We start from the raw sequence: 26,334 nt of genomic DNA on the forward strand, positions 1-26,334 counted from the left end.
TATGGCAACGATTCATTATTTGTACTGTATTATCCCATTAAACCCAACTAAGTCTTTGTTATTTTAATGAGCACTCGTAAGTGTTCACTTTACTTTTCCTATTACAGCACAACCTGCAATCATGGAGAGAGTCAGGGAGGGGGAGAGGAGGGGGAGAGGAGAGGAGGGGATCGGGTTTCTCAGCCGCTCTGTACCCTAATCCAGGATTTGGAAACGGGATGAGGAGAACGCAGGTAAGGACAAACACAAGTAATAACAGCACCGACATGGGATTGGTAGGTGGGGGGGGGTGGGGGTGAGCAGCTTGATAGGAAATAGGGGGGCCTCATATGTCCAGAGAGGGGTGGTGGTATATAAATACCTGCAGTAGAACAAGGGTGGCAAAAGGCTGAGGGTGGGACAGACACTGGTTGACCTGCATCTGTTGTGGAGAAAAAAGAGACAGAGACATGCACTGCAGACGCCTCAATGAGGGACAGTTTAATAGTTGAGAAACACATTTGAACAGATCCATTAGTAACCTCATCACTATACACCTTCTAGAGTTTTGGCTGAAGGTACAGATGCGGCGTAGACTTCGATGAGTTCGGACTGAAACATCCATTTCCCTTTGAGAGGAAAAAGGTAACGGTTCACAGTTTTCCACCCTGCGTTTTCCCAAGTGTCTGAAGTGAGAACTGTGCTTGGTTGAAATAGGGAGAAAAAGTTGAGGAAGACAAGAACAAACAAGGCAGAACAAGAAAAGGCTGAAGAAGACGAAAGGCAAGACACAATAAGGGACATTTCAAGAAGATAAGGAAGACACAGGACAGGGAAAGCAACAATGGAAGACAAGTCCAATTAAATAAGAGAAAAAACTAAGAAAATAAACCAGTTAAAGGAACCCCGTCAAAATTCAGTGAACCATCGGGACCCTTCGAGGGAGGTCAGAGAAGAATGGCGTGCCAGGCATTCAGCGCCGACTCTTTCAACACGCTTGGAGATTCCGCCTTGCCGATCCTCATGCACCACGTCTCCACGGGCGACTGCCTGCCAGCCAACTCTCACGCTCACAGCATGGTTTCTGCAGGTAATATGCACTCAAATGATCTTCTCTCCTGTGATGATACACACATCTTCCTTTGTGAGAAATCTTTCTCCTCAAGATTCAAAATCAAGGCTTTTAATGTCATGTGTACATAGCTACAGTGTAGATATACCAAGGAAAATATTGGGTCACAGGCTCCTCCAACAGTGCAACACAATTAAAATAAAATAGTTAAAATAGTGCAAGTAAATACAAATCAAATGGAAATAGTGCAAGGAGAGTCTACAAGTAATTGGAATATGATATAGATAAAGCCTCCTCCTGTGTGCCTTAACTTTTTGTTGCCCATTATTTGTTCTGAGAAAGTTATGCTTTCACCGTGGCAAAGCTAGAGGAGAGTGGGAGTTTACAGTGTGTGAACGACACGGACCACGACCCCCATTGTGTTGTTGTGATGTTAAATCCCAGCTGCAATAAGCCAGGCCTCTACTTCACTTGAGCCTTGTAAGGCTTTTGGAAGAGAGCACATATGCATAGAGCCTCTTGCTGTGACAAAGCAAGACTTACTCCAGTTAAAAATGACTACAGTATCGAGCATATATGAAGTCCCAGGAGGTTCTGCAGATGAGCGATGTCTCGTATAGTTCCTCCTATAGACCTCTAACTGAAACAACAATGCTCCGCTCCCCATGCTAATGCTTCCTTGTCGGGCACAGTTGTTTTTCAGGGAATTGGGAGAATGAATTGGATTGGAAAATACATTTATTCAAAAGCAACCCAAATTATGTAAATGTATTTAATCAGCTAGTTTGGCCCAGCTGTCTCTACTCAGTGGATAATTGCTTTGAGGATATGTTATCAGTATTGCAAACTCCCCAAAGTCTCTCTTTTTTCACGATGGAGAAAAACCTCCTGTGGGTTTCAGTGAGTGCTGATTGTTATAGCTTAGAAAAGACTGCCGCATTATAAATACAATGCATTTATATATGGCAGCACTTTAAAACACATCTTGCAAATAGATTTTCAGCCTAGTCATTATTGTACTTGTGGAATCTTGCTGGCTTATATAATTGTTTTACTTCCAATGAGTCTTTGAACAAAACGTGTAATGTTAAAATAAATAGACAAAAATACAAATGTGTTATAACTTAAAAAAGTAAATTCACAATTGTGTCAGGATTGACATCAGAGAAAAGGTATATATGTTGATGTGCCAAAAATAATGATCATACATGACAGAGAGAACAAAGACACTGTCTCTACATACTGTAGCACATATTAGAGACTGTGGACATCAAGCTGCATACAAAGATGAATACACGAATAATTATGCAATTAGCAGAGGACATGAACAGAGCCATGTCTGACTACATTTAAATACACTAAGTAGAGAAGAGCATTTCCTAAATCAAAGGCTTTAAGAGGAGTCTTTATGAACTGTAACTTGGCAACAGTGTCGTAATAAATGCAGTTAGAGGCAGTCTTAAGGTTGGTTTCCCAGATTTGACAAGCATATGTTTGGGCTTGTTGATTCGCTTCATTTGTTAATTTCAAACCAGGTTGTTTACGGTGTAATATCTTTCACATGGCTGACTGTATTTACAGTGAAGTTTAAAGCTGTACCAGAATTCAATGATCCAGTAGCTGACATTTATGTCCAGTGTGTCTATCTTAAATAATAAATGTGTTACATTTAGATTGTTTTACTCTCTGTTCTAGCTCCAGCCTGACATGGTGATGTGCTATGGGAAAACTCAAATAAGAACAGACATCAACATCTTTCTGTTCGATGTGATAGCTTTCTTTAGCAAACAAAGCCTAGAAAATATGTTTTACATTGTATTTGTGATCAGAGAAGTAAAGGAATAGCTTTAACGTGAGTGAGAAATTGCATGCTGTCAATCCTAGTGAAGAGGCTTTTAGTTCTACATATCCCTCTTCAAATCAAATTTCAAAATATGATTGCATCCCGTGTCAACCCTTAGCAATTGTTCTAATTTGAAAACATATTTGTCAAACTCTTTCCCAACTTAAGTGTTTAATCTGCTGCCGTTCTGTTTGTCTCCATCAGTGTCCTCCGGGCTGTCCCTGGGTCAGCCCTCCAAGCGCTCCCACATGCACCTGTCCACCTCCTCCCTCAGCAACGCACTGGGCAACTCCCCCCCGGGACTACATTACCCAGTCACCCCTTGCCACTACAGCAACCAGCAGTATGGCATGATGGCAGGTGAGTGGTGGTGATGGAATTTGTAATAACTATTGCAGGGCTGTTAATTAAACTGTTGGTCAACCAACAAACGATTAATCATCAGGAACACTGATGGTTAATTAAGCATGTCATTAATGTAATCAAATGCTGCTGCTGACAAGCAAGTACTGAGGGTGGTTGAAAAATGATTATAGTGCAGACAATATTAATGCCCCCCCCCCCCTCCCCTCTCTCTGTAGCTCAGGAGATGCTCTCTGCCAGTATTTCTCAGTCTCGCATCCTGCAGACATGTGGTGTCCCTCACCCCAACATGGTGGGCAGTGGGAACCCATTGCAAGGTAATAATCACACACACACACACACACACGCACATACGCACACGCACACGCGCACACGCACACACACACACACACACACACACACACACACACACACACACACACACACACACACACACACACACACACACACACACACACACACACACACACACACACACACACACACAATACAAACAATTCCTGGCCTGGAGCTAAATCAGGTAAATTGAGCAGACAATTAGTTTATTCCCATTTCATTTAAAAATGTGTTACCAGTTAAAAATCAATTTCAGAGATGATTACTTCCCCTAATGTTTGAGCTCCTTAGCGCCCTTGTTAAACATAACCGTCAATGTCAACTTGTCGCTTCCTCTCAATCCTGCAGAAAGAGCAGAAATATTATTTAGAAGTTGTTATGTAAGAAACTGTCATGGGGGATAGTATCTGTTTTGTTTTTTTAAACATGTTTTTCTTGCAACAAGATTCTGGTGGCAAATTATTACTTTTTATAACTGCCAGATAAAGCTTTTCACATTTAGCATTTAGATCTGTAAAGATTTCTGTTCCCTTTTTTAATTATAACAGTTGCTTTCAGAAATAAACATAGTAGATACAAATAATAAGTGGGTGGGAGAAAAAATGACCAGTAAGGATGAGACCTAAAATGTAACCCTGCAGACGCTAAACAAACAACTTATAGGAAATGATATTGCAGCTTCTGTTTTAACAGACAACATTGATAGGGTTTTAATCACTTGAGTGCAGACCCGGAGACATCAACCTTCTACCATTAATGGCCCAATAAAATGGTTTTGTCCGCAGTGTCCCAGGTGGTGCTGAAATACATCAAGATTTAAATTAAACGGCTGGCCACATTTATTACCTCAGGAGGTCCTCACAAAATGAAACTTGCTCTAAGTGCTCAACAACAGCACACAGCAGAGGGATGTTTGAGAGGAAAGGCCAGGGACAGAGTTAATAGCATTTAACAAAACTCTGTAATTATGTGAACTGGATGACACGAGGTCACAGGAGAAATTTGGCCCTTTAATTTTTCATTTCTAAAGCTGCACTAATCTATTTTTTATATTAACAATGGATCAAATGACTTAGTGTAATGTGAAAGGTGTCTCTGTGAATCCAAAGGGAGTTATACACACTGGCAGTTCTTCTGCTTTATGGAGATATTTAACCTCTTTTACCTCATCAACCTTGTTCCAGCCACAGCAGGCAAATGATTACCCCACTGTAGGCTTCCTGACCAGCATACAATGGCACACACTGGCATGACTCAGCTAAAGAGTTGAGTATTGGCACTTGGAGAGCGCTCATCTCCGTCAAGGGCCAATGGCACATAATTGTGCTCCTCGGATAGTCCCCAGTTGGGAAGCTATTCTTCCGACTTCCAATATGTTGTTTTTAATCGCGCAGACTGTTTAAACAACACGTCTATATCTCCTTCAAAGTTGTAGGTCCAACTTTAGTGAGAGTTATTGTGAATTTCCCTGTCTGGTACTAGTTTTTCAGTTTTTTTCCTAAACCCCATGCATGTAAGTGAAATACAATATGTGTTTCCGTCACCATAATTCTGACCTGCTACAGTATTTTATTGGCTCTACCCTTGGTCGTAATTTGACACCTTTCCACCAAGTTTAATGAACATCTGGCCAGTAGAATTTATGTAGCCCTGATGTTGAACAGACACACTCAGCCATAAATAATACCACCCCTTTGGTGGAGGTAATGAAAGGCAATATCACTTACAGTTATCAGGTGGCCATAAAATGAATCCTAACAAATGCTATCGTAACTCTCTATCGGCTGGACGTGTGAATTGGCATCTAAAACGTTGTCCAACATTTAAGGGTAGTATGAAGTTCAGTCATTATATGAACACAGCAGTATGAAGTAAGTCTGTCTTTCAGTTTGTCTGCTCTCTATCTTTGCTGGGATCCATGTGCAAAAAAGCCTGTGAGGTACTGAGTCCACATGTGATTTCAAAGGGGCTTGTTGTCCAGTCTGTCTCCACCACACACAAAAAACTGATGTGTGCAGTGCAGCAGAGCTGTGTGCACTCTCCAGGGAGCAGTGAAGGCAGGCGAGAACGAGGCAAACTCTTCTCTCTTTTTCCAACATGGTGAGGAGAACAAGATGCCTCGCCCTGGATCATCCAGCTCCCAAAATGACTGTTGTCTTTCTCAGGGGTAAAGAGTGTGGGCAGTTTGGAAAACTATAGGCAGATGTTTATTACCTCCAAGACGTAATGGTGCATTATTTTTGCAACTTTTGGAAATCCTAACTTGTGCAGCTGGCCAGGCGGGGGGTGTGAGGGGTTTTTCTGCATTCAGTATTTCTGCCACTGTATTCCTCCAGGGAGAGTCCTAAGGTGTTTCAAACACTGCTGATGGTAGGCGATATTTAGCTATGTCAGAGTTTCAGACAAAGCTTTCTTGGCAATTCTATTCCAGTGTACTATAGAAACAAATATATTACCATGTGTTACATACTCAAGCTGAGAAGGAGATGTAGGATTGCACAGCCTCATCAAACTACATCCTTTATAAAGTTGAAAAACATGTCATGAAGGAAATGAGGCAGGTGTGTTAGGCTCTTTTCCTATCACTAGATCTGTAAATGAAGTACAATGTTAAGTCGTTATGTGATATAGTTACCACTGCATTACAATCCCACTGACACAAGAGGGGAGTGTTGCTCATTTAACAGCAGATATCGTTTCAGCATCTCTGATACAATCAAAAGAGCAATATTCCTAGGATAGTAGAGTGGACTGAAACCAGCATTTGGCTACTGTCAGACTTACCATCACAAATCAGGTTTTGCCTATTGTCAGTCCTTAAAGTACGATGAAGTACAATTTTTAAATGCAGTTGTTTTTCTTCCACTGCAGCTGTGCTGAGAGTTGAGGCAATGAAAAGCAGCATGTTCCAAACAACAATTAGTCATCCACCCATCTGCTAATCTGGCAGTCATCTGTCTTCAATGCTGACAGAAAGAAGAAGCTCTTGGCAGCAATAGCCAGCAGCTCCACTAGATTTCACATCAACAGCCACTTATGAGTACTGTAGTACAAACTCTTGAATATCGAGGTAGAAGCCTTTGAAGTGTTGTACAACAACAACAAAATGAATGGAGACAACTGAATTGATACCCTTTAAACCAGAAAGTTAACTCAACTTTGTGTGGCAGCACTGATGCCAAGGATTTGAATATTCATATATACAAGAAATGTGAATGAGCTTGTTAAATTAAGGTAAACTGCAGAGGTGAAAATCTGAAATATATCAAGTAAAGGGATAGGCGAAAGAATATTTATTCCTCAAAACACTTTAAAATGGTGTGATTATTAAATAACCATCACTTTATTAGTGAATGGAGCTGGCTCAGGTGTGTGTTACATAAGGCTAAACATAAATTGGTGACAAATCTCAATGGGCAGTGAAAGGAAATTGACACACTTCATAGAAAATACAATTATATAATGGTTATCATAGCAAAAATATGACAATAATACAAAAATATACGCCTGTTCTTCCAGCCGTTTTGTATTCATAGAGGTTCAAAGTGTCTCAAAGGGGCACGCATGTCAAAACCTTTTCATGCTGTGGAAGTAAAGCCTGTCAGCGAACATGTGGGTAAAGTGTCCATGGTGCTCACACCCCCCTTCTGACAGTCTGAGGGTCTCCCTTGAGACTCCTACTGTATCAATAATGTGCCCTTCTCAAGCTGTCTTTCTCTTTCTCCAGGGTCTCTCACTCCTTGCTTGTACAAGTTTCCGGATCATGGTCTAGGCAGTGGTTCCTGTGCATTAAGCCATAGTTTCTCCACACTGCCCCCGGCCCTCCTCACCACTGATGAGGCCCCTGGGGTCCTGAGTATTTGCGACATGAAAACTGACCATAGAAAAAGCATGCGGGACCCAGAAGATGTCCCTCCCATGGACTCCCCGCAGATAAGAGAGCTGGAGATGTTTGCCAATGACTTCAAAATACGCAGGATCAAACTCGGTTAGTCTTATCACTAGATGTAAAAAAAAAATACTTTCAAACTGTACGAATCATCAACAAGGCCCGGGACCCCCACTGACACTTTACCTCAGCCACATCTACGGTGGCCCTGAAGTGCAAGTCAAAACAACATTTCACAAAACACTTCAACATTTCACAAAACACTACAGCATTTCAGAAAACACTACAGCATTTCAGAAAACACTAAGAAAACACTACAGCATTTCAGAAAACACTACAGCATTTCAGAAAACACTTCAACATTTCAGAAAACACTACAGCATTTCACAAAACACTACAGCATTTCACAAAACACTTCAACATTTCAGAAAACACTACAGCATTTCAGAAAACACTACAGCATTTCACAAAACACTACAGCATTTCACAAAACACTTCAACATTTCAGAAAACACCACAGCATTTCAGAAAACACTACAGCATTTCACAAAACACTTCAACATTTCAGAAAACACCACAGCATTTCAGAAAACACTACAGCATTTCAGAAAACACTACAGCATTTCAGAAAACACTACAGCATTTCACAAAACACTTCAACATTTCAGAAAACATTACAGCATTTCAGAAAACACTACAGCATTTCACAAAACACTTCAACATTTCAGAAAACACCACAGCATTTCAGAAAACACTACAGCATTTCAGAAAACACTACAGCATTTCACAAAACACTTCAACATTTCACAAAACGCTTCAACATTTCAGAAAACACCACAGCATTTCACAAAACGCTTCAACATTTCAGAAAACACCACAGCATTTCAGAAAACACTACAGCATTTCACAAAACACTTCAACATTTCACAAAACACTTCAACATTTCACAAAACACTTCAACATTTCACAAAATGCTACAGCATTTCAGAAAACACTACAGCATTTCACAAAACGCTAAAGCATTTCAGCTTTTACAGAAAGGGTATTCCGTAACACTTCTTGTTTGTGATTGGACAGAGCCTGCCAGAGAAGCACTGCTGTGATTGGTTGTTTTTGCTGCCAGTCAATAAATGACGCTTCGTGATTGGTCAGCACCCGACAGCGCCACGTATTTCCTGTTTGGTACTATTCAGCTGTTTCTGCACAAATTTTAAACTGAGTTGGAAAGAATGGAAGAAGAGATGGAAATCTTAAGGGAATATTTTAACAACGGAAAATACATGATGTTATCCTCGACATGCTGTCAACCCATCACCACATCAACATGTCCCAAAACATCAGCCGTTAGCTGTTAGCACACAGAGCTCTGTTCAGAAACTGGACAAAAGTTAAACATGTACAAACCACAGACTGTCTGTGTCATGGCGAATACAGTCACTGCTTTATTTCTGTCTGTATGACGTTGTTGTGAGTTTGGACGGAGCAGCTACAGGTTGGTTTAGCCTGATCGATCCGATCTCCATTCAGAAAACACGCATTTTAAAAGGTTTTTCGCCTGCCGTCTTGTCTGCACACTTGTCAAAGTTTAAAATGTGTGCAGAAACAGCTGAATAGTACCAAACAGGAAATAGGTGGCGCTGTCGGGTGCTGACCAATCAAGAAGCGTCATTTCTTGACTCGCAGCAAAAACAACCAATCACAGCAGTGCTTCTCTGGCTGGCTATGTCCAATCATAAACAAGAAGTGTTCTCCCTAAAGGAATACCCTTTCCGTAAAAGTTGAAATGTTGAAGTGTTTTGTGAAATGCTGTAGCGTTTTGTGAAAAGCTGAAGCGTTTTCTGAAATGCTGTAGCGTTTTTTGAAATGTCGTTGTGTTTTCTGAAATGCTGAAGCGTTTTGTGAAATGCTGCGGCGTTTTGTGAAATGCTGTAGCGTTTTGTGAAAAGCTGCAGCGTTTTGTGAAATGCTGCGGCGTTTTGTGAAAAGCTGAAGCGTTTTCTGAAATGCTGTAGCGTTTTTTGAAATGTCGTTGTGTTTTATGAAATGTTGAAGTGTTTTGTGAAATGTTCTTTTGACTTGCACTTCAGGGCCACCATACACATCATAGACTATGCATTACATTAATGCACACAATGTATTTTTAATTTCAATTTTACTTTTATGTGTGCACCACGACACCAAGTCAAATTCATCGTACATGTCAACCTACCTGGTAATAAACCTGTTTCTGATTCTGATTCTGAATGAAAGACGTTTCCAGAAATGTTTCTGTTATGTGATGGGATTGCAGCTTCTCTTCTCCTTAGTATTATATACATTATTTCTATTTCATTTTGACCTCCAGGCTACACGCAGACTAATGTAGGAGAGGCTCTTGCTGCAGTGCACGGCTCAGAGTTCAGTCAGACTACAATCTGCCGCTTTGAGAATCTGCAGCTGAGCTTCAAGAACGCTTGCAAACTCAAGGCCATTCTGTCCAAATGGCTGGATGAAGCAGAGCTGGCCGGCGGTGAGTCACATATCCACTCCACTCAAGAAACCCCTGTTTAGAGCATTTATTTTAACGTAACCTTTACCTGTATTGTGTCAATATAAGTAGTAAATGCACTTATGAGTCATTTGATACCCCCTTATCGCATGACGCATACATCAGTGAGCTGTGAGCAGTTTCTCTTCTCCACAGTAATAAGGTATTATTTTTCCTTTCTGCAGCCTTGTACAGTGATAAATTAGGAATGAACGAGCGGAAGAGGAAAAGGAGAACCACTATCAGGTATGACCTCTTATACGCATATAACAATGCAAACCATACAATGATGTTTCCGTTTTATACAGTTTTCTCTTCTCTTTACCTTGCAGTCTGGGAGCTAAGGAGGCCCTGGAACGCAGCTTTTTGGAAAAAAATAAGCCATCTTCCCAGGAAATAGTGCGGATAGCAAAAGGCCTCCATCTGGAGAAGGAGGTGGTCAGAGTCTGGTTCTGCAACAGACGACAAAGAGAAAAACGGGTCAAAACCAGCCTGAACCTCAGCTCCTGTTTGACCAAACTCAGCCCACACTGCATTACACAGATGAGCAAATCACAAAGACCCATGACGTAGTTCAGGGTTCACCTTTAGTTCGATGGAGGCTCCTTCATGACTTCACATGCTGGTGAAAATGTGCTCCTTTAAAATCAAATGTGTGACAGAAAAACCTTGAAAGTTGGGAAAGTTTTACTCAACAAGAAATCAGAAAGAACAACTAAAACTGCCGTCACTCTGCAACAAGCAGCTGCTGATACCCTTGAAACTATTCTATTGATTTAAAATTCAAATGATAATTTATATCCAGTGAAGGTCAGCCATATACGAAAACAACTGAAAAACACCTTAGCTATAAAAGCATGAGTCATTGTCACTTTGTTAGATGACTCCAAAGCAGAAAGTGTTTAATTTAAAGAGACATCCCTTTTTGCAAATATGCTGCAGAATCTTTGGTTTGTTTTTTACTTGAAAAGAAATGTGTATTTACAGTATTTAAAAGACTATATTCTCCTAAAAAAATCCCATACAGGTGAGCCCTCAGTTCTGTGCCATTCTAAAGACAGACATAAGCCTAACTTTTATTCTCCCTTTTCAAGACAACATGTCTTTATTGTTGATGAAATGTTGTTCATTTAGATGTATTCTAGTTGTATTTGTTTGTTGGTTTATTTAGATTATCTGTTAAATTAAAATCATGTGTTTTATTTAAATGAATATAGCTGTTGCCAAAAAAGTTATATATTTAAAATGTCACAATAACCTATTTATTTGATCATTTATTAGGTTGAGCTACTTTGCTGAGCACAACCTCTTTGATTTATGGTTTGACGTCAGGAGTATGTGAAACTTTCTGACATGTTGTCACCACACGGATCTGCTGTTTCCCTAAAAGATAGATTTACTTCAGTTTGTTGATGTTCTGCTTTTGTTGTTGCTGCCTTGACAAAGTGTCATACAAAGAAGAACATCAGCCAGTCAAGACGTTGACCTGGTTGGGAAGACGGATGTAAAACGTCTAAATAAAGTGAAGAAACAACTTATTTCTCAGACCAAATCTAGGATTTTATGTTCAGTTACATCAGGTGCCATTCATTTGCGAAGGGAAGAGATGTACATTAGTATCCCACGTTATTACAGTGCAGAAGAAATAAGCTATGTAAAAAATGTATTGCCATCATTCCACTTGATTAAAAATATTGAGTAAATATGCCAAAGAGAGTTGATTAGCACATAATACTTACACACATATTGAGCTAGTGTCTTTCACTTCCCAGGCTCTAAAGCGTAAATCAGTTTAATGCATTTTTGACAATAAAGGAGAACCGTCTTTCACGCAGAGCTTCATGTACCATCGCTCATTTGTTACTAATGTCATTATAAGACCCTGTGTAATACATGAGGTGGGAGAGTGAGGTTATGTGTACAGCATGAACCCAAACACTCTACGGGTGAGTCACTGGGGATTCATAAATAAAGCTGGAAGACATCTTAATTCAGGAACAAGCCGTTTCTGCTGTGATTCATTTACAGCGGTCTCTCTGGAGTGCTGTCAGGGGAAATAAATGCAGCAGGGTCATCGACACATTTCTGAGGCTGCGCGCTGAAAGTTATAGGCACAATGTGCTGAATAGGATAAAGCTATGGGCTTCTAAGTGCTGCTCTGAATGATGCGTCAACGCTACTGCTTTCAAACTTCACCTCATTTTTAAGTTTGATGCTTCACTTTTTATATATTCAGAGAACATTGTGGTCTTTCCACTTATTTTATTTTTTTGCATATATCTGTAGCAATATTACTGAAACAATACGCATCCATAAAAGCACAATGCTTGTATTGCAATGTCTGATTTACTACAAATGACACTTTAAACCACAGTTAAAGGGGCCCTATTGCGCTCATTTGTATGTGTGTCTATTGTGCCTTTACTTTACAGAGAGAACTTTGGGATTTTAACCTTTGCAGAACATTTACACGAAATCTTATTGAACACACTACAGGAAAGGGAAAGACCAAGAATACAAAATAAGGCCCCTTTTAATGCCGTTTCAGTGACTGCTTTTTCTTTCAGACATTTGGATCCATCTTTTGATTTATTTACTACATGTATTATTTACTACATGTATGTAGAGTATTTCCGAGAATCAAATCAACTTAATCATCTTGGGGAACTTCCATCTGTGTCAGTAATCACATTTTAAAGCAATTTTACTTTCTTTGTGTCATTGGCAAGCAAAATAGTTGGCAAACCCCAAAAGCCCCTGAGTTCACTTTTTACAGTAATGCCAAGAAGCAGTATCCCATCCTCTGATCAGCAGATTGAGCTCTGGGAGACTGACACTATAGAGTCCCTCAGGCAACTGAAAATAGTTTAAGAAGTTAATATTCCTTTAATATTGGTGCACAATAAATATAAATTCTATTCTATAAGCAGATTGCTGCTCGCTTTAACTTGAGCAAGATTCAAGATTGTTTCATTCATGTGGAAATGAATTGGAACCAGTGGACTGGAAGAAAAAGATCTGAAAAAGAAATGCTCTCCAACCTGTACCTGAAGAAACTTTATTCATTATAAAAGCCATACACCCTTTACAGAGTCACTTTACAATGACTAAAACAAATTCAGAAGAGTATACATACACACATTTGTTCAAAAAGTGTGGACATTTCCTAAGCATGGAACTGCACTGAAACATTGTCGAAATCTGCTAAGACTTTGTTTCCGCTCACAATGGACTGTTAAAAAGTTAGAGGAAAGTATGATATACAAGATGAATTGTGATTTGTACATGTCAGATGCATGCAGGAATGAAAACTATTTAGAATTTGTTTTGGCAAAGAGGAACAAAGAGGCCAGAGAATGAGAAAGACAAAAACCTGATGTCCGTGCCACCCTCATGAAGCTGGCCAACTTTATTTGTTTTAGAGTAGGGCCAGAAGAGAAAACATCTCCTGGATCACAGTTTAATTTGAGCAAACACTTCCATCATTTTGTTGCTGTAGTGTGTGAGCGAGACAGCTAGAAATAACATATGAGTAACTGCACAGCAGCTGAAAGAGAAGAGCGACTGCGGACCAGAGCGTCCAACAATCACTGTTTAAACCCCATGTCCATTATAAGATACACAACCAGATCAACCAAGAATTACAAAAGAAAAACTAATATGATTACCCAAAAGCATCAACCAATTAAAAAAAACTCAATAAGCCAGTCTCCCATTAGTCCTATATTGTGTTTGATTACGTTTTCACACACAATCTCTACAGCATTTCTTCTTCAGTGGTGCTAATTAAATGCTCGCCCTCGGATTAACCCATCTCACCGCCTCATGCATTATGTTGAAGTAAAGTGAAGGCCTTACCCTAATCTGTTATACATTTGACATGCATACGAGTTACATCATCTCCAGTAACTACAGTAGCGTACCTAAGGGTTTTAAAACATGATGGTTAATAAGCTAGTTGCTACATTTGTATGGAGACAGTGACCGGTCGTCGCTTTTTCTCCTGCGTGGTAAAGTAACCGTGTCTCATTTCTGACACCCCCAGGATATATCACCCACATAACAATGACAAACATGGAGAGGAGGATAGTCTGCCTCAGAGGAAGGGAATCGTTTAAATGCTTTAAAAAGGAACAATATAAGTTCCATCTGGTTACCGACAACCCGTAAGCTATTTTTTTTTAATTACCAGGTATTACTCATTAAAACTTGCATTCATCTCCAGCCGCATAAAAGCTGATAATATGACCAAAGACCAAAACAGCAGATGGGTCGAGCCAGTTCCACGGTCTCAGACACTGTAGCCCTTTTAAAGACAGAGATGGGAGGTAAACAGCGTGGGTGGATGAAAGCTCTTTAAGTCATACATGTATTATTGGTACACCTTCCAGTGTCATAATAAATATTATTTTCGCATAAATAGATCAGATGTTGTGCCTTAAGGCGACCTGCCGTAGAAAGTGTGAATATGTGTAGGTTAATAATATACATGTTTGTCTTTGAATGTCTTAAAGGGACAGTTCATAATTTAAAATACATGTTTTTCTCTTGCCTTTAGTGCTATTTATTTATCAATCTAGTCTGTTAGGCTAACCTGAGGTAGCTCATGTTATCAGCCGAGGAGAACACAATGTTCCTTGGCTTGGCGATACAGTATAAAGGAAGTAGTTCCTACGTAAACTGTTCACAAAAAGGTCTGTGGGTTACCTTTCACAAGCCACATTTAGCTCTGTTTTACTCGAAAGAAGGCAGACATTTCTACGGCCGATAACAATCAAATCTAAATTGATAAAGCACTTCAGTTAAGATTTAAAAAATGTATTTGAGTGGAGAACTGTCCCTTTAAAATGTGTGTTGGTGAGCACCCTTTCTTACACCTGTAGCATTTCAACAATGACAAATCCAATGTGTCTAAAAGAGTCCGTATCACTCAGTATTAATGTGGCACAGGCCTATAGTGCGAACATTAACACAGAGAAGACGATTAGTCCACTCCCAGAGCTCGGAGCTGTCTCTCGATCTCGTCGTCGGAGATAGTGGCCTGTTTGGAGGAGGCGGCGCTCGGGAGGCTCTTTCCTGCAGCTGGAGCTCTCACCATCTGGAGAGAAAAAAGCCCATTAGCAGGCAAACTTGATAACACACAAGGCTGGAGGATTGGCTGCTGTTGACAGCTGTGTGCCGAATGCCACTTCAGAGCCAAATGTAAAAGACCGCCTCAGATTTGATCACAATTATTCTCAATTATAATGGAAAACTATGAACTCGACGTAACAATTCATACTGCAGGATTACTTTGCGATGTCCCTTTAAATAATTATAGCCCACCTCAGTTATAACGCAAGTGGGCGGCAGTTACACAAGCATTGTTTGATGCTGCATTCATTTGCATGAAGTACAGTTTAAAGAGGAAACAAAACCTACTTCAAGTTCTTTAATCTCTTCTTCTTTCATTTCTTCCCAGATTTGTTGGTGAATGGTCGAGTCTTGTTATGATTAATAAGGGCTAATACGAGTGTTACAACAATCGTGCAATTACATGGATCTCAAATCATCAAATAAGATTTGTATTTGCTGAAAAATGTAAGCCATTTTTCTGCACATGTAATTGTCGTACTAAAACCAAACAATACAATTGCATTCCTGTGAATATGACAAAACACAATAACACACATGGCTGCTTATTTTCTTATTATATGATATTCTCCCAAACTACCAGAGTTTATGAGTGTTCCTTTCAGCCCAAGGGTTTGTGTTTTATGGTTTTGCTTTCTAAGAAGTGAGCAATACGAGAGCATTCAGATTATTCTCTGCTCAACCTTTATTGGGATGGAGCAGGAAATTATAAACCCCCCCCCCTTTCAATTTCAATTCAAACACATTTTTGCATGTTTTTATGAATTCTGCCTGTTTGTTCTCTCCAGCTGTGGGCTTGTTTATGGGACAATGTGTGGGTGTGTACATTGTGTTATGAGAGTTAATAACTCATGGAGACCCCCAGGGGGAGCCAGACAGCAGCTGTGCAGCAGTAACACACACACACTGCAGACTGCGGGTCATCAGAGCTGGAGGCGAGCCCCACCAAGTGGCAGCTGGGAAACATTTGCACAGTCGGGTAAAAGCCATGTGGAACACTTAATGTTCACTTCATTCTGCCGGGAGACCCTTTACATGTGGAAAGAGCCTTTACATTTTCTCATGTATTCCTGAATAGTGATAAAACTTAGATTAAAAAGAAATAAAAAGGGAGCTAAAGTGTTTCCAAACAGAAGGAACATTAAGGTATGTTGCATATGTCAAAGGCACAGAGACCATTGTACACAAATGGACTCCAGACTGAGACATATTCAAATCACTTCCGTTTAAGCCTCTTCACAAAGCTCACCGTATGTTTCATAATATTTGTATTTCATCTCTGACGTAGTGCTGTACATACTAGTCTGCACTTTGAGAAAACGGGTTGGTTGAGTCAGTGATCTCTGAATCGCCTTCTTAAAAAAAACTTCAATCAGAGAGACTTTCATCTGTCTCTTTATTGCCTTTATCTTTTCTTTCCCTTCTTTTACCATTTTTGACAGTTTGTTTTTATTCACCACATTATCTTTTTACATTTGTATTATAAAAGTCCAGTGGTATATTCTCAAATGTTCTCTCATTATGAATGTCTTACCTTTCCTGAGATCTCGATGCCGATCTCGTCCAGAACCTGGTTGACAATATCCTGAGACTCCTCTTCATCCCCAGAATCATCAAAGATCTCGTCCAAAGTGTCGTTGACTGGAGAGAAAGAGACAAAAAAGGTTCATTTAATCAAAAACATAGATTTTTCAGTCACAGTTTGGACTTTAGAGTAAGATAGCTTAAACTCCAACAGGTAATATACTATGTGGGGATGAAACAGAAAACCCTCTCTATGTACCGTCATACTTCATATTTCTCTTGCCCTCACGCGTCGCTCTGTGCAGCGTTCACATACATCCAGACAATCTGGTTTTGGTAAGCCTGTAAATACCAGAGCTCTTTGTGTTTGTGTGCGAGTTCTTACTCATGTCTTCAGTCATGTCCATCTTCATGTTCTCCTTCTGGAAGTCTTGCATGGTCTTCAGGGTCTTCTGTGGATCCATCTTCTTGTTCACTGCTTGCATTGTCTGCACATATGATGAGAAAGAAAGTTAAATAATACATCTTGGAGGAGAAGCTTTTGAGTAAAGAAACAAAACAGAAGTAACTAGGGATGGGAACGCTTAATCGAATATTCAAAATTATTCAGGTATTCGAATATGAGTTAGTTTTTTTTTTGGGAGGGGTGCCTAAGTTGATTACATATTATCAAATGGAATAATTCAATGTATACGACCGTGCCATAGCTAAATGTGTTAGGTCTAAAGGTGTGTTTTGCTCCGCTCACCGGTCCCTCACAGCGGGCAGAGCTGCAGGTGCTGATCTCTCTCTCTCTCTCTCTCTCTCGCGTCCGGTTATACTTCACTCGCGTTTATGTCCAAATCCATCAGATCTAGCTAGTTCTAGCTAATGATATGGCTGCTGCCCCTCCCTACACGCAGATCACGCAGACTCAAACCTCATCTTATGCCCAAATTCCAGCTGAGAGGGTCTTCTCTACAGCTGGCCTGATTGTGAATCGCCTCCGCACCCGCCTCTCCCTTGAGTAGACATGCTCATATTCTTAAACAAGAATGAGTATTGAATAGCTGCATTCTGTGCATAGGCCCTGTTATAGGTTGTTGATCTCTGTTGTGATAGGGTTACGTTACCCTAACCCGTTATGTTGTTCGTGTATGATCCCTCTTTCATTTAAAAACCAAGTTATGTTTTAGGCATGAAAGCTGTAGGCCTATAGCTGTCAACTGTTCAAACTGTGATCACCAGTTCAATACATTTGACAAATTCGACTTGGTTTCTATACTTATTTGAACATGTATTTATTTATTTTTCAAAATTAAAAATGTTTTCTTTTTTTTTGTAAAAAATTGTTTCGATTTTTTTTATTGGATATGTACATTTCGGTTAATCGGTTAACCGTTTTTTTGGGGGTCGAATATTCGAATATACATTTGCTTTCAAATTCCCATCCCTAGTAGTAACCTAATGTAAAGTAGAAAGGTGGTCAAATATGTGCACATTTCTTTAAATACAGCTACAATTTAATAGAAATGTACATGGTCTTCACATAAAGAAACGTTAACTCTTACAAAAATAATCACGGTAAATGGCCTTCCATATTACAGAGAAGGCATTTTCCCAAGGAGTGGATTTAAGATGATTTCAGCTCTTTTTACAAATCAGTGCTTCCCAATTAGTTTGGTTGAAAATGGCCTTTGGAAGACTTGCTCTGCATTCATTATTAGCAAGTTAGAATAACATAGGACACTGAAAAACAAAACACAGGCTGACTCTAAATTATGCATCTCCTTCCTTCCTGTGAAAGATCAGCACACATGTTCACAGCTGAACCTGAAACAACACGTTCACTAATCCCTGTGTCCACTGCTTCAAAACATGCTCACCCAGAGCTGTGTGAGGAGGAAGTGCTGCACAAATCTGTGTATAAACAAACTTTGTGTATGCCTGACATACAACAATTAACACTTTTTCTCTCTTCTTCTGAAAACGCGACACACTACATCACACTCCATTTATCTGAAGCCTAATTATGTTTGACCTGTGTATGTTTGCGCAGTCTGACTCTGTTCAGCTTTAGGCCGATTACCACCTTTCACACCTCATTAGCAGGCAGACTCTGAACATGAACAGATCCCGCATTAATACTTTAAACACTTGAATATTAAACACTGAAACTGGTTCATATGCAAAACAAAAACACTGTTAACTTTCCTGAGTTTGATGTGATATCTTAAAGGTCTCCTATCATGCTAATTTTAGGCATATATTATGGGTCTCAGATATATACAAATATATAGAAAACATGTCTATGATGTGTTTTGCTCAAAATACCAAACAGATCATGCATTTTAGACATCCCTCATATCCCTCTATTTCAGCCCTGTTAGAGGACTGATGATCGGGGTCCTTAGCTTGAAAATAAATAAAAGAGGAGGGGGAGCTTGCGCCTGCTCAGAATTCTACGAGATACAGCTAAATGCTGCCGTGATTAAATGCCATATCATGTTCCAAACCACATCAAGGATTATTTCTGAAACAGGATGGAGCTCAAATGCTTTTTCTCTTGCGGGTTTACTACAAGGCGAATTCCTTTTTTTATTTCCTGCTTTTTTACACATGCTCTCTCCAGTACAGGTTAGCTATGTGTGTTAGCGATGCTTGCTAATGTAAACAAAGACCATATTACGTCCAAAACCCGTCGTGTATTGTTTCTAATAGCAACTTTTCTGATAGTGCCGTGGGTCCACTTTTCCGATATTACGTCATATCGGACGCAAATCTGGATCAGCTCCGTTGTACCCCCGTTTTTAGAGATTTGGGTACGGAGGAAAAGAGAGAGGGTTTTATTTTCTGACACTGCGTGAGTTCCCTGACAGGCCGGGGACACATATTTATGTATAAAAGACATCAAAAAGTGCATTTTACCGTTAAGTCTCAAAGACCGTTAAAGTGTTTTATATTTTTAACCTAAGACAAGCTGGATTGGAGGACAGGGTCGTACCTTGGCTGTGGAGGCCATGGCGCCGGCCATCTTCATTTGTGAGTTCATGACCTTGGTCTGCGTGGACATGGAGGTGACCTTGGAGCTGACGGCGTACGTGCGGTTCTTCTGCTTCCTCAGCTGCACCAGCTGCTTGGCCAGGATCTTACACGCCTCCTTGTTTCCACTCTTTGCCATTTTCCTGATTTCAGCCTCCTTAAAGGGGGGAACAGGAGAATAGAGGGCCAATGTTAGTATGTACAATGTCAGTAGGCACTAGGGCTGTACAATTTGGAAAACAGTTATTAAATGCAATTATTATAACTGATATTGCAATTGCGAATTGACTCACGGTAATGGAGGGATAAATCATTTTTGAATCGTAATTCTCATTATCCTTTTTTTAATATTATGGTGTGACTCAAAATGGTATTTCAGCACATATTTAGCCTTTCCCAAATGTTGTGCTTCCTGCGATTTCATTATGGAACAATCCATAACATTTTGATAATTAATTATTATTAATTGTGCAGGCATATTAAATACATTTAGCAAATTAGTGTGAGTATGCACAAACTATGTATAGTAAGAAATTCTAACAATGGAGTCCATGTTTAATATGACAGAGTGGTATTGTTTGACAGAAAGAGAAACTCCAAATTCTAATTCAACAATATTGTAATTTCTGGAACAAATCCATTGAGGCTCCACTGAGAGCCCTAGCGTCTCCTGGTTGTGGGCAAGTACCGCAAGTCATCTGCCTAACATTAAACATTATATTTTCATTATTATGATTTCAGGCTCCCCATTCTGCAGATTAGCTATAGCGGAGCAAATACGCTGCTCTTCAAAGTCATGTTTCATAACGGTCATATTGTCAGTGAGCACCAGCAATTTTCCATTAGTTTCAGCAATAGGATACCCTTAACCATGACACAAGCCACATTAAAAAAGAGCAACAAAAACAAGATCAAGAATTCAAATAAGTTATTTTCGTGGCCTGTAACAGTTACATCAATATTGGTGATATTTGCTTTTAAAGTCAGAAACACTTGCATTTTGAGTTGTAGCACTCTAGCTTTGGGATTTGGGAGAGACGTGTTCATGCTAATTAATATTTTTGGACTAAGACCATTGGTATACCATGTAAGCATTTTGAAAATGAGCATAGCTGCCCATGAAGATCTTGGTGACTCAAGACGGAATAATCAGTAACCTTGTCGAATGCAACTGACCCATGAGACCAGTGTCCGAGCCATGGAGGGCTCTGAATGGGAATCCACACAGACCCGATTTTTTTAAGTAACATTAGATGGCCATTACCTCTTTCACCAGCTTAAGTGACATACAATAACCCTAAAAGATCAAGAGGGCTTTTGAAGAGTAAATTAAATTGTGAAATAATTATGTAAATCCCTTCTGAGTGCTGTAGCTAACCTTATAATCTGCTCAGTGCTACCATGCTTTCCTCTAGCTTTACAAGTAGCCTACTGGTGCATACATACACACCGTATGCATTGATAACAAATAACAGAAATGTATCCACAATGCTCCCGAGAGGCCAGTGTGTTTGCAAATATAGAGATAGTAAATAAAGTCATCTGGATCAAGTGGCAAGCAAATACGTGCTTTTTGCTTTGGTAAACACTGAAGCCCACAGGGATGCTGTGTGTGGGCACGAGTGTGTGTGTGAGGCTCCCTGGAGACAGGAGAGGAGCTGCAGGTTACAGTGAGCTAGCCAGGCCTCCGAGCACTGCTACAGTACAGCATGTGTTGTTTATTTTACATGTGTGAGCTAATAGCATCTCAGGAAACAATAATCAATTATTAATGTTGGATGAAGAAACAGACGTACTGTCTCTCTCTCACACACAGACAGGTTCATTAGGTTAAGTCTGTATTTGGATGCATGTGTGAGCAGAACAAAATAATAATTATGCCATGGAGAATAAAGCTGTCGTCCTGTGCGAGTAAAATAAGGCACACAGTGACAATAATAATGTCAACTGCACTGTCATGTGAAACACTATGAATGCTTTAGTAGGGAGAAGATAGAGATGAGCAGAGGGACTGATGTGAAGCGTATAATGTCTTATTTACTGCCTGCTCAGAGCAGGAGGGGGGGGGGGGGGGGGGGGTTGATGGATAGACAGTGCTCCCAGACATTGAGGAATGCAGCTCACAAATGTGAAGCCGTTAGTAGACTTTGCCCGGTAGCAACTGAGTCTTTTTGTTTAAACAAAGATTTTCCCAAACAACAGATGGACAATGTGTTGCAACAGCAGCTTCAGTACATTTAAGTTATCTGAATGGTCTTAAATGTACCTCTATACTAAAAGAAAATCTAAAAAGTAGATCCTTATATTAACCTTAATTACTAAAAATGGTTAGCCCTAAAATACTACATGGAAAATCAAGAATTTGACCAAAATTGTACTTATAATTATACATTTTTGGGGGAATAACTTCTGTCCTGTGCCATTTTCATTTGTGCTTGAATTCACAATTGAAGCTTGGTGGGGGGGCAGCAGACATTATCATTGAGCTAAACTGCTAATATAGGTCATTTCCATTTCTTAGCAAAATTATCTTTTATTCAAAATGTGAAACAAAGCTTAAAAAAACTAATTAGCGGAAAGCATTAATGAGGAATAAAGAATGTGGTTCCCCGGGGAGGTAATTATGGCCTGTATGATATTTACTTAATACAACAGAGGGGAAAGGCTGCTTTCATCTTTCAGGGAGGGGAAATGTTATGTTCGTCTGTGAATATAGCCTTGTCGTGTAATGGCGGGAGTGTGTATGTGATATGAGAGAGAGTAGTGTGACTTGCCTGAAGCAAATCCACCATACCAGATCATTTTTGTCTATCCATTTAGAGCCATTAGCCAATCAGGTTTAATCACAGACGGTAGGAAGTACATTCTATGCATCTCTATGTGTGTGTGTTGGGACAGAGAGGGGGTCTTATTAATAAAGCATTGACGCAATATGTAGTAATATATGGAACATATCTTGTAGAGGAATGTTTGTCCCCAAGACTTAAGGTGTGTGTGTGTGTGTGTGTGTGTGTGTGTGTGTGTGTGGTCCCACCATTTGTTTCTCTTGTTTCTCCAGCGCTGATCGGTCCCTGGTGATCTGTCTCTGGGTGCCGCGCAGCTCCTTAGACTGCTCCTTGATTACGTCTTTGGAGAGAGAAAGATGAAGCCAAGGTCAGCTCAGACTTTGTCAAAGCAGACAATATCTAAAACAATAATAACACATTACATTTCATATTTCCAAAGACCTACACACACTTCAATACCGCAATTTGGGGTTCAGTTTCTTGCCAACGGACACTTCACTGCAGGGGATTGAACCCGCTGATTAGTAAAGACACATTTACCCCATGAGCCACAGCCAACCACACCAAAATGACTCAATATCTGAATTTATATCATCGAATACATTTATCAGATTCACTTTGTCGCTTTAAAATATGAACAACTCCCCAGAAATTGTATTTTAACAGGAAAGTCGAGCAGAAAAAACGTTATCTTAGTCAAAAAATGTCCTGTTGTCCCCCTCCCAAAAAATCTCCAAATCTGGCATCACTTTTGAGTTTTATAGCCTACTGATCAGATAGCACAAGAATGTGGAGAATTAAATGAATTTTTCTATGCCGTTTAATTCTGGACAGCATTCTACCATTTCTTCTTTATTACCCTCAGTGCCGTGTAGAGGAAGTGGTAAACAATGAAATTGTAAGATGATTGTCTTTGTTCATTTTGACATCAAAGTGTTTAATTCAAGGAATGCAGGTAGGAAGGGTGGGTCTAGGACGGCTGCATGGCTTTGGAAGATATATGAAACATTTATTTAGGGAGCTTAATCCTGATCATGAGCATGTCTGTGTCCCCACATGCACGCGAAATACCTCACAACAAGCAACGCGTTGAGATAGCATACTGACACAGCTCAATGTGGAAGTGCTCACACCACAATATTAAGTCAGCTGTAACCCACCCACACTAAGTGACATCATGTGAGATCATGTATGACGCTGAAGTCACACGTTAATCCTGAACTTCTGAGTCAGAGGGACAACCCAAGTCACACACACACCTTCAGGAACTCCAGAAAGGGAAACAAATTCAGCTCTGGCTGTACACACACATAATACAGAAATAAAATACAGAAATAGGCTGCCTATAACCTAAGAAAAAAAATGACATCTTCAATTCTGATGGGCTTTTTTTAAGTCGCCTACAGCAGAACAGACGTACAATATTTTTGCAACTTTTTTTATTTCAATCTTTATGAAACTTAAAAGAGGAGGAATCCCTCTGCCAGGACAAACATGTCAATATTAAAAATGTAAATGAAATCATTAAATTAAAAGTAACCTGGGACGTCAATAAAAAAATATATAAATGGAAGTGAAAAGTAAACTTATAACAATCAATTCAGCTTCATATTCATAAGTTGCAATATGTTATGAAGGGAATAATGAGTTTTTGGAAGAAGTAAAGTACTGCAGAAGAATGCTTATTCTTTGTGAAAAGTTCAGCAATGATGAAGTTAGTCGAGAAACGTGAGCGCGTTGGACCACTTGTGGGAACGAAGCGTGTCTACGTACACGGTGACGTGCCGCCAATGTCTCAAAGTGGGAGGGATATCGTCCTACAAATATGTGGGATCTAACCCCCCCTTCATTCGCCAAATAACCAGAAACCACTTCAGCCACCTTACCCAGGGCAACATCGGGAAAAAAACTGTGCACAGAGAGCGAGAGATGAGAGAAATTAAGAATGCGAGATGGAGACTGCAGAGAAGACCAGACAACGGCTGGGCGTGAGGTGGAGGTAACACAGAGGCACAGTAAGTACAGTATGCAGAGGATCGGTATTGGTGAAACTGGAATGGCAATGATGGGAGGGGTGGGAAGGCGGTGCTGAGAGGAGATTTGCCTCAACCAACAGAGCACAGTTTTTAAAGATAAAGACAATTTACATTGATATTTTTAGATCATTTTACAAACAAATTATTTTGATAAGGTGAACTTTAATCTGAAATCCAGCCCTATGAGTCAATATATTCAGTATCTGAAATAGAATAATTTATTCATTACATTTGATTAAAGAGGGCTCTTTTCAATGTTGACCTTGTGAGGCTGCTTATTGAGCCTGGAGACAAATACTGAAATATTGAGATTAAGAGGCTTTTTACTATTTTGAAATATAGATTCATTATATTTTGCTTTTTATGATTTACTTATTTATAAAATACATGCTTTTTTACTGATGTTTCCTATTATTGCACTGTCCCCCCTTGCTGTTGTAAAAGTGCAAATGTCTGCTTCTGTTTGAACTTTTAAAGGATTATTTTATCTAAAAGTGACCAAACTTGTAAAGGGTTATCTTATCTAAAAGTGACCACGTCAGACTATAAAAGAACAGCATGATATGATGTCATATTTTTACAGCATTTTCCTAACAGTAGATCATTGCATGTTGTCTGTGTGCCACAGTTTTAGTTGTTTTTACAGCACAGCAAGGCAGATTATGTGTCAAACACAAATTGACAGTAATACCTTCCTGAGAATGAGACAGTAGAAGTGATTTAGAGAAGCTCTTGGACAATTTTAAATACATTAAAACCGATAATAGAATACAAAAGTGTTTTTGAAAATGCGTTTTAGAAGCGTAAATCTATTTGAAAGTGTTTATTCAACCTTTTGACACAGATTTGTATTTTGTTTCCGGTTCCTGTGCAGATAAACAAATAACTTAACCTTAGCTTTCGTGTAGCAACACAGACACACATCTTATTCCTACAGATTTAGCAGATAGCTAACGATTAGATTAGTTAGTAGAAACTAACCTAAACGACCATTGTGTGTAACAACAGTGTTGTTCAAAGCTTCAGTGTTGCATTAACCGAGCCATTTATGTTAAAAATAGCATGTTCAACTGAGCTAACATTACATAAATGTTGGCGGCGTTTAAACGCTGGTTTGAGGCTTCAGTCAGCAGTGTGACTCAGAACAGGTTGAACAAGTTAAATGGGGAAAGCTAAAATGAGAAGAGAACAACACAGCAGTCTGTACAGCCAGGCTAAAAACAAGTTAGCTAGCTTCCACACTCAGCAAACTTACCGTCCACGGTCTTCTTCTTGAAAAGGGAAGCCATGTTGCTGCTTTGTTTAAACCTAAATATCAAAATACTAGTCTTGTACTGTTGTACAATGTGATTCCTATCTTTAACACCGCCGTCACACCGGGGCGGCGGATCCGTTTAGCTGCCTCGGTTTCCTGGTTCACTTTCTGTTGAGTTCCTCCCTCAGCTGACTGACTCAACGGCTCCACTGACGTCACGGCGGGACTCTCATGCCGCCTTCACTTGTGCCTCGTTAAATGCCCAATCGTGATCAGAAAAGTGTCTTATTCTTCAAAATGTGACAATTAATGAAACAAATGTAAACACGGTGCGATCACCACTTTATGTTTTAATAGAATGTAAGATCATGAGTGTCTCGATTACAGAGGAATATCACCTGAACGCCAACAACGTGAATGGTTGCACCCAGATATCTGTGTCCATGTACAGAGGTTGAATATGTAAATAAAGACAATGGTAGCCCTACTGTCATAGATGAATAGCCCCTAAAACAACCAAAACTAAATGTTTAATGTTTTTTATAGAATGTGTTTAATTTAAGGCATATG

At 39.7% G+C, this 26,334-nt stretch overlaps 2 protein-coding genes across 2 annotated transcripts; one reads left to right on the forward strand and one right to left on the reverse strand.

Moving 5' to 3' along the window:
* Positions 1-386: 386 nt before the first annotated feature.
* On the forward strand, positions 387-11,714 carry pou1f1 (POU class 1 homeobox 1). Its single transcript, XM_034134197.1, has 7 exons — positions 387-1,069; positions 3,099-3,254; positions 3,476-3,574; positions 7,321-7,581; positions 9,827-9,991; positions 10,195-10,255; positions 10,342-11,714. The coding sequence occupies exons 1-7, from the start codon at positions 937-939 to the stop codon at positions 10,580-10,582; spliced, it is 1,116 nt and encodes a 371-aa protein (XP_033990088.1). The 5' UTR covers positions 387-936; the 3' UTR covers positions 10,583-11,714.
* A 1,332-nt stretch (positions 11,715-13,046) lies between these two features.
* Positions 13,047-25,979, reverse strand: chmp2ba (charged multivesicular body protein 2Ba). Its single transcript, XM_034134367.1, has 6 exons — positions 25,765-25,979; positions 22,722-22,813; positions 19,650-19,844; positions 17,052-17,154; positions 16,677-16,783; positions 13,047-15,107 (listed from the first exon to the last, which is right to left on the reverse strand). Exons 1-6 carry the CDS (start codon positions 25,796-25,798, stop codon positions 14,994-14,996), a joined length of 645 nt encoding a protein of 214 aa, XP_033990258.1. The 5' UTR covers positions 25,799-25,979; the 3' UTR covers positions 13,047-14,993.
* Positions 25,980-26,334: the final 355 nt, after the last annotated feature.

Source organism: Trematomus bernacchii, unplaced genomic scaffold (genome assembly GCF_902827165.1).
Source record: "Trematomus bernacchii unplaced genomic scaffold, fTreBer1.1, whole genome shotgun sequence".
Lineage (NCBI taxonomy): Eukaryota > Metazoa > Chordata > Actinopteri > Perciformes > Nototheniidae > Trematomus > Trematomus bernacchii.

What these genes read in the sequence shown, in the direction of transcription:
- chmp2ba (XM_034134367.1), bottom strand. Translation starts at nt 25,798, where the DNA reads ATGGCTTCCCTTTTCAAGAAGAAGACCGTGGACG. An exon ending in CAAGAAGAAGACCGTGGACG is followed by an intron (nt 22,814 to 25,764) that starts GTAAGTTTGCTG and finishes CTCTCTCCAAAG; the next exon opens with ACGTAATCAAGGAGCAGTCT. An exon ending in GCATCGAGATCTCAGGAAAG is followed by an intron (nt 15,108 to 16,676) that starts GTAAGACATTCA and finishes TTTTCTCTCCAG; the next exon opens with ATGGTGAGAGCTCCAGCTGC.
- pou1f1 (XM_034134197.1), top strand. Translation starts at nt 937, where the DNA reads ATGGCGTGCCAGGCATTCAGCGCCGACTCTTTCAACACGCTTGGAGAT. An exon ending in CAGTGGGAACCCATTGCAAG is followed by an intron (nt 3,575 to 7,320) that starts GTAATAATCACA and finishes CTCTTTCTCCAG; the next exon opens with GGTCTCTCACTCCTTGCTTG. An exon ending in AATACGCAGGATCAAACTCG is followed by an intron (nt 7,582 to 9,826) that starts GTTAGTCTTATC and finishes TTTGACCTCCAG; the next exon opens with GCTACACGCAGACTAATGTA.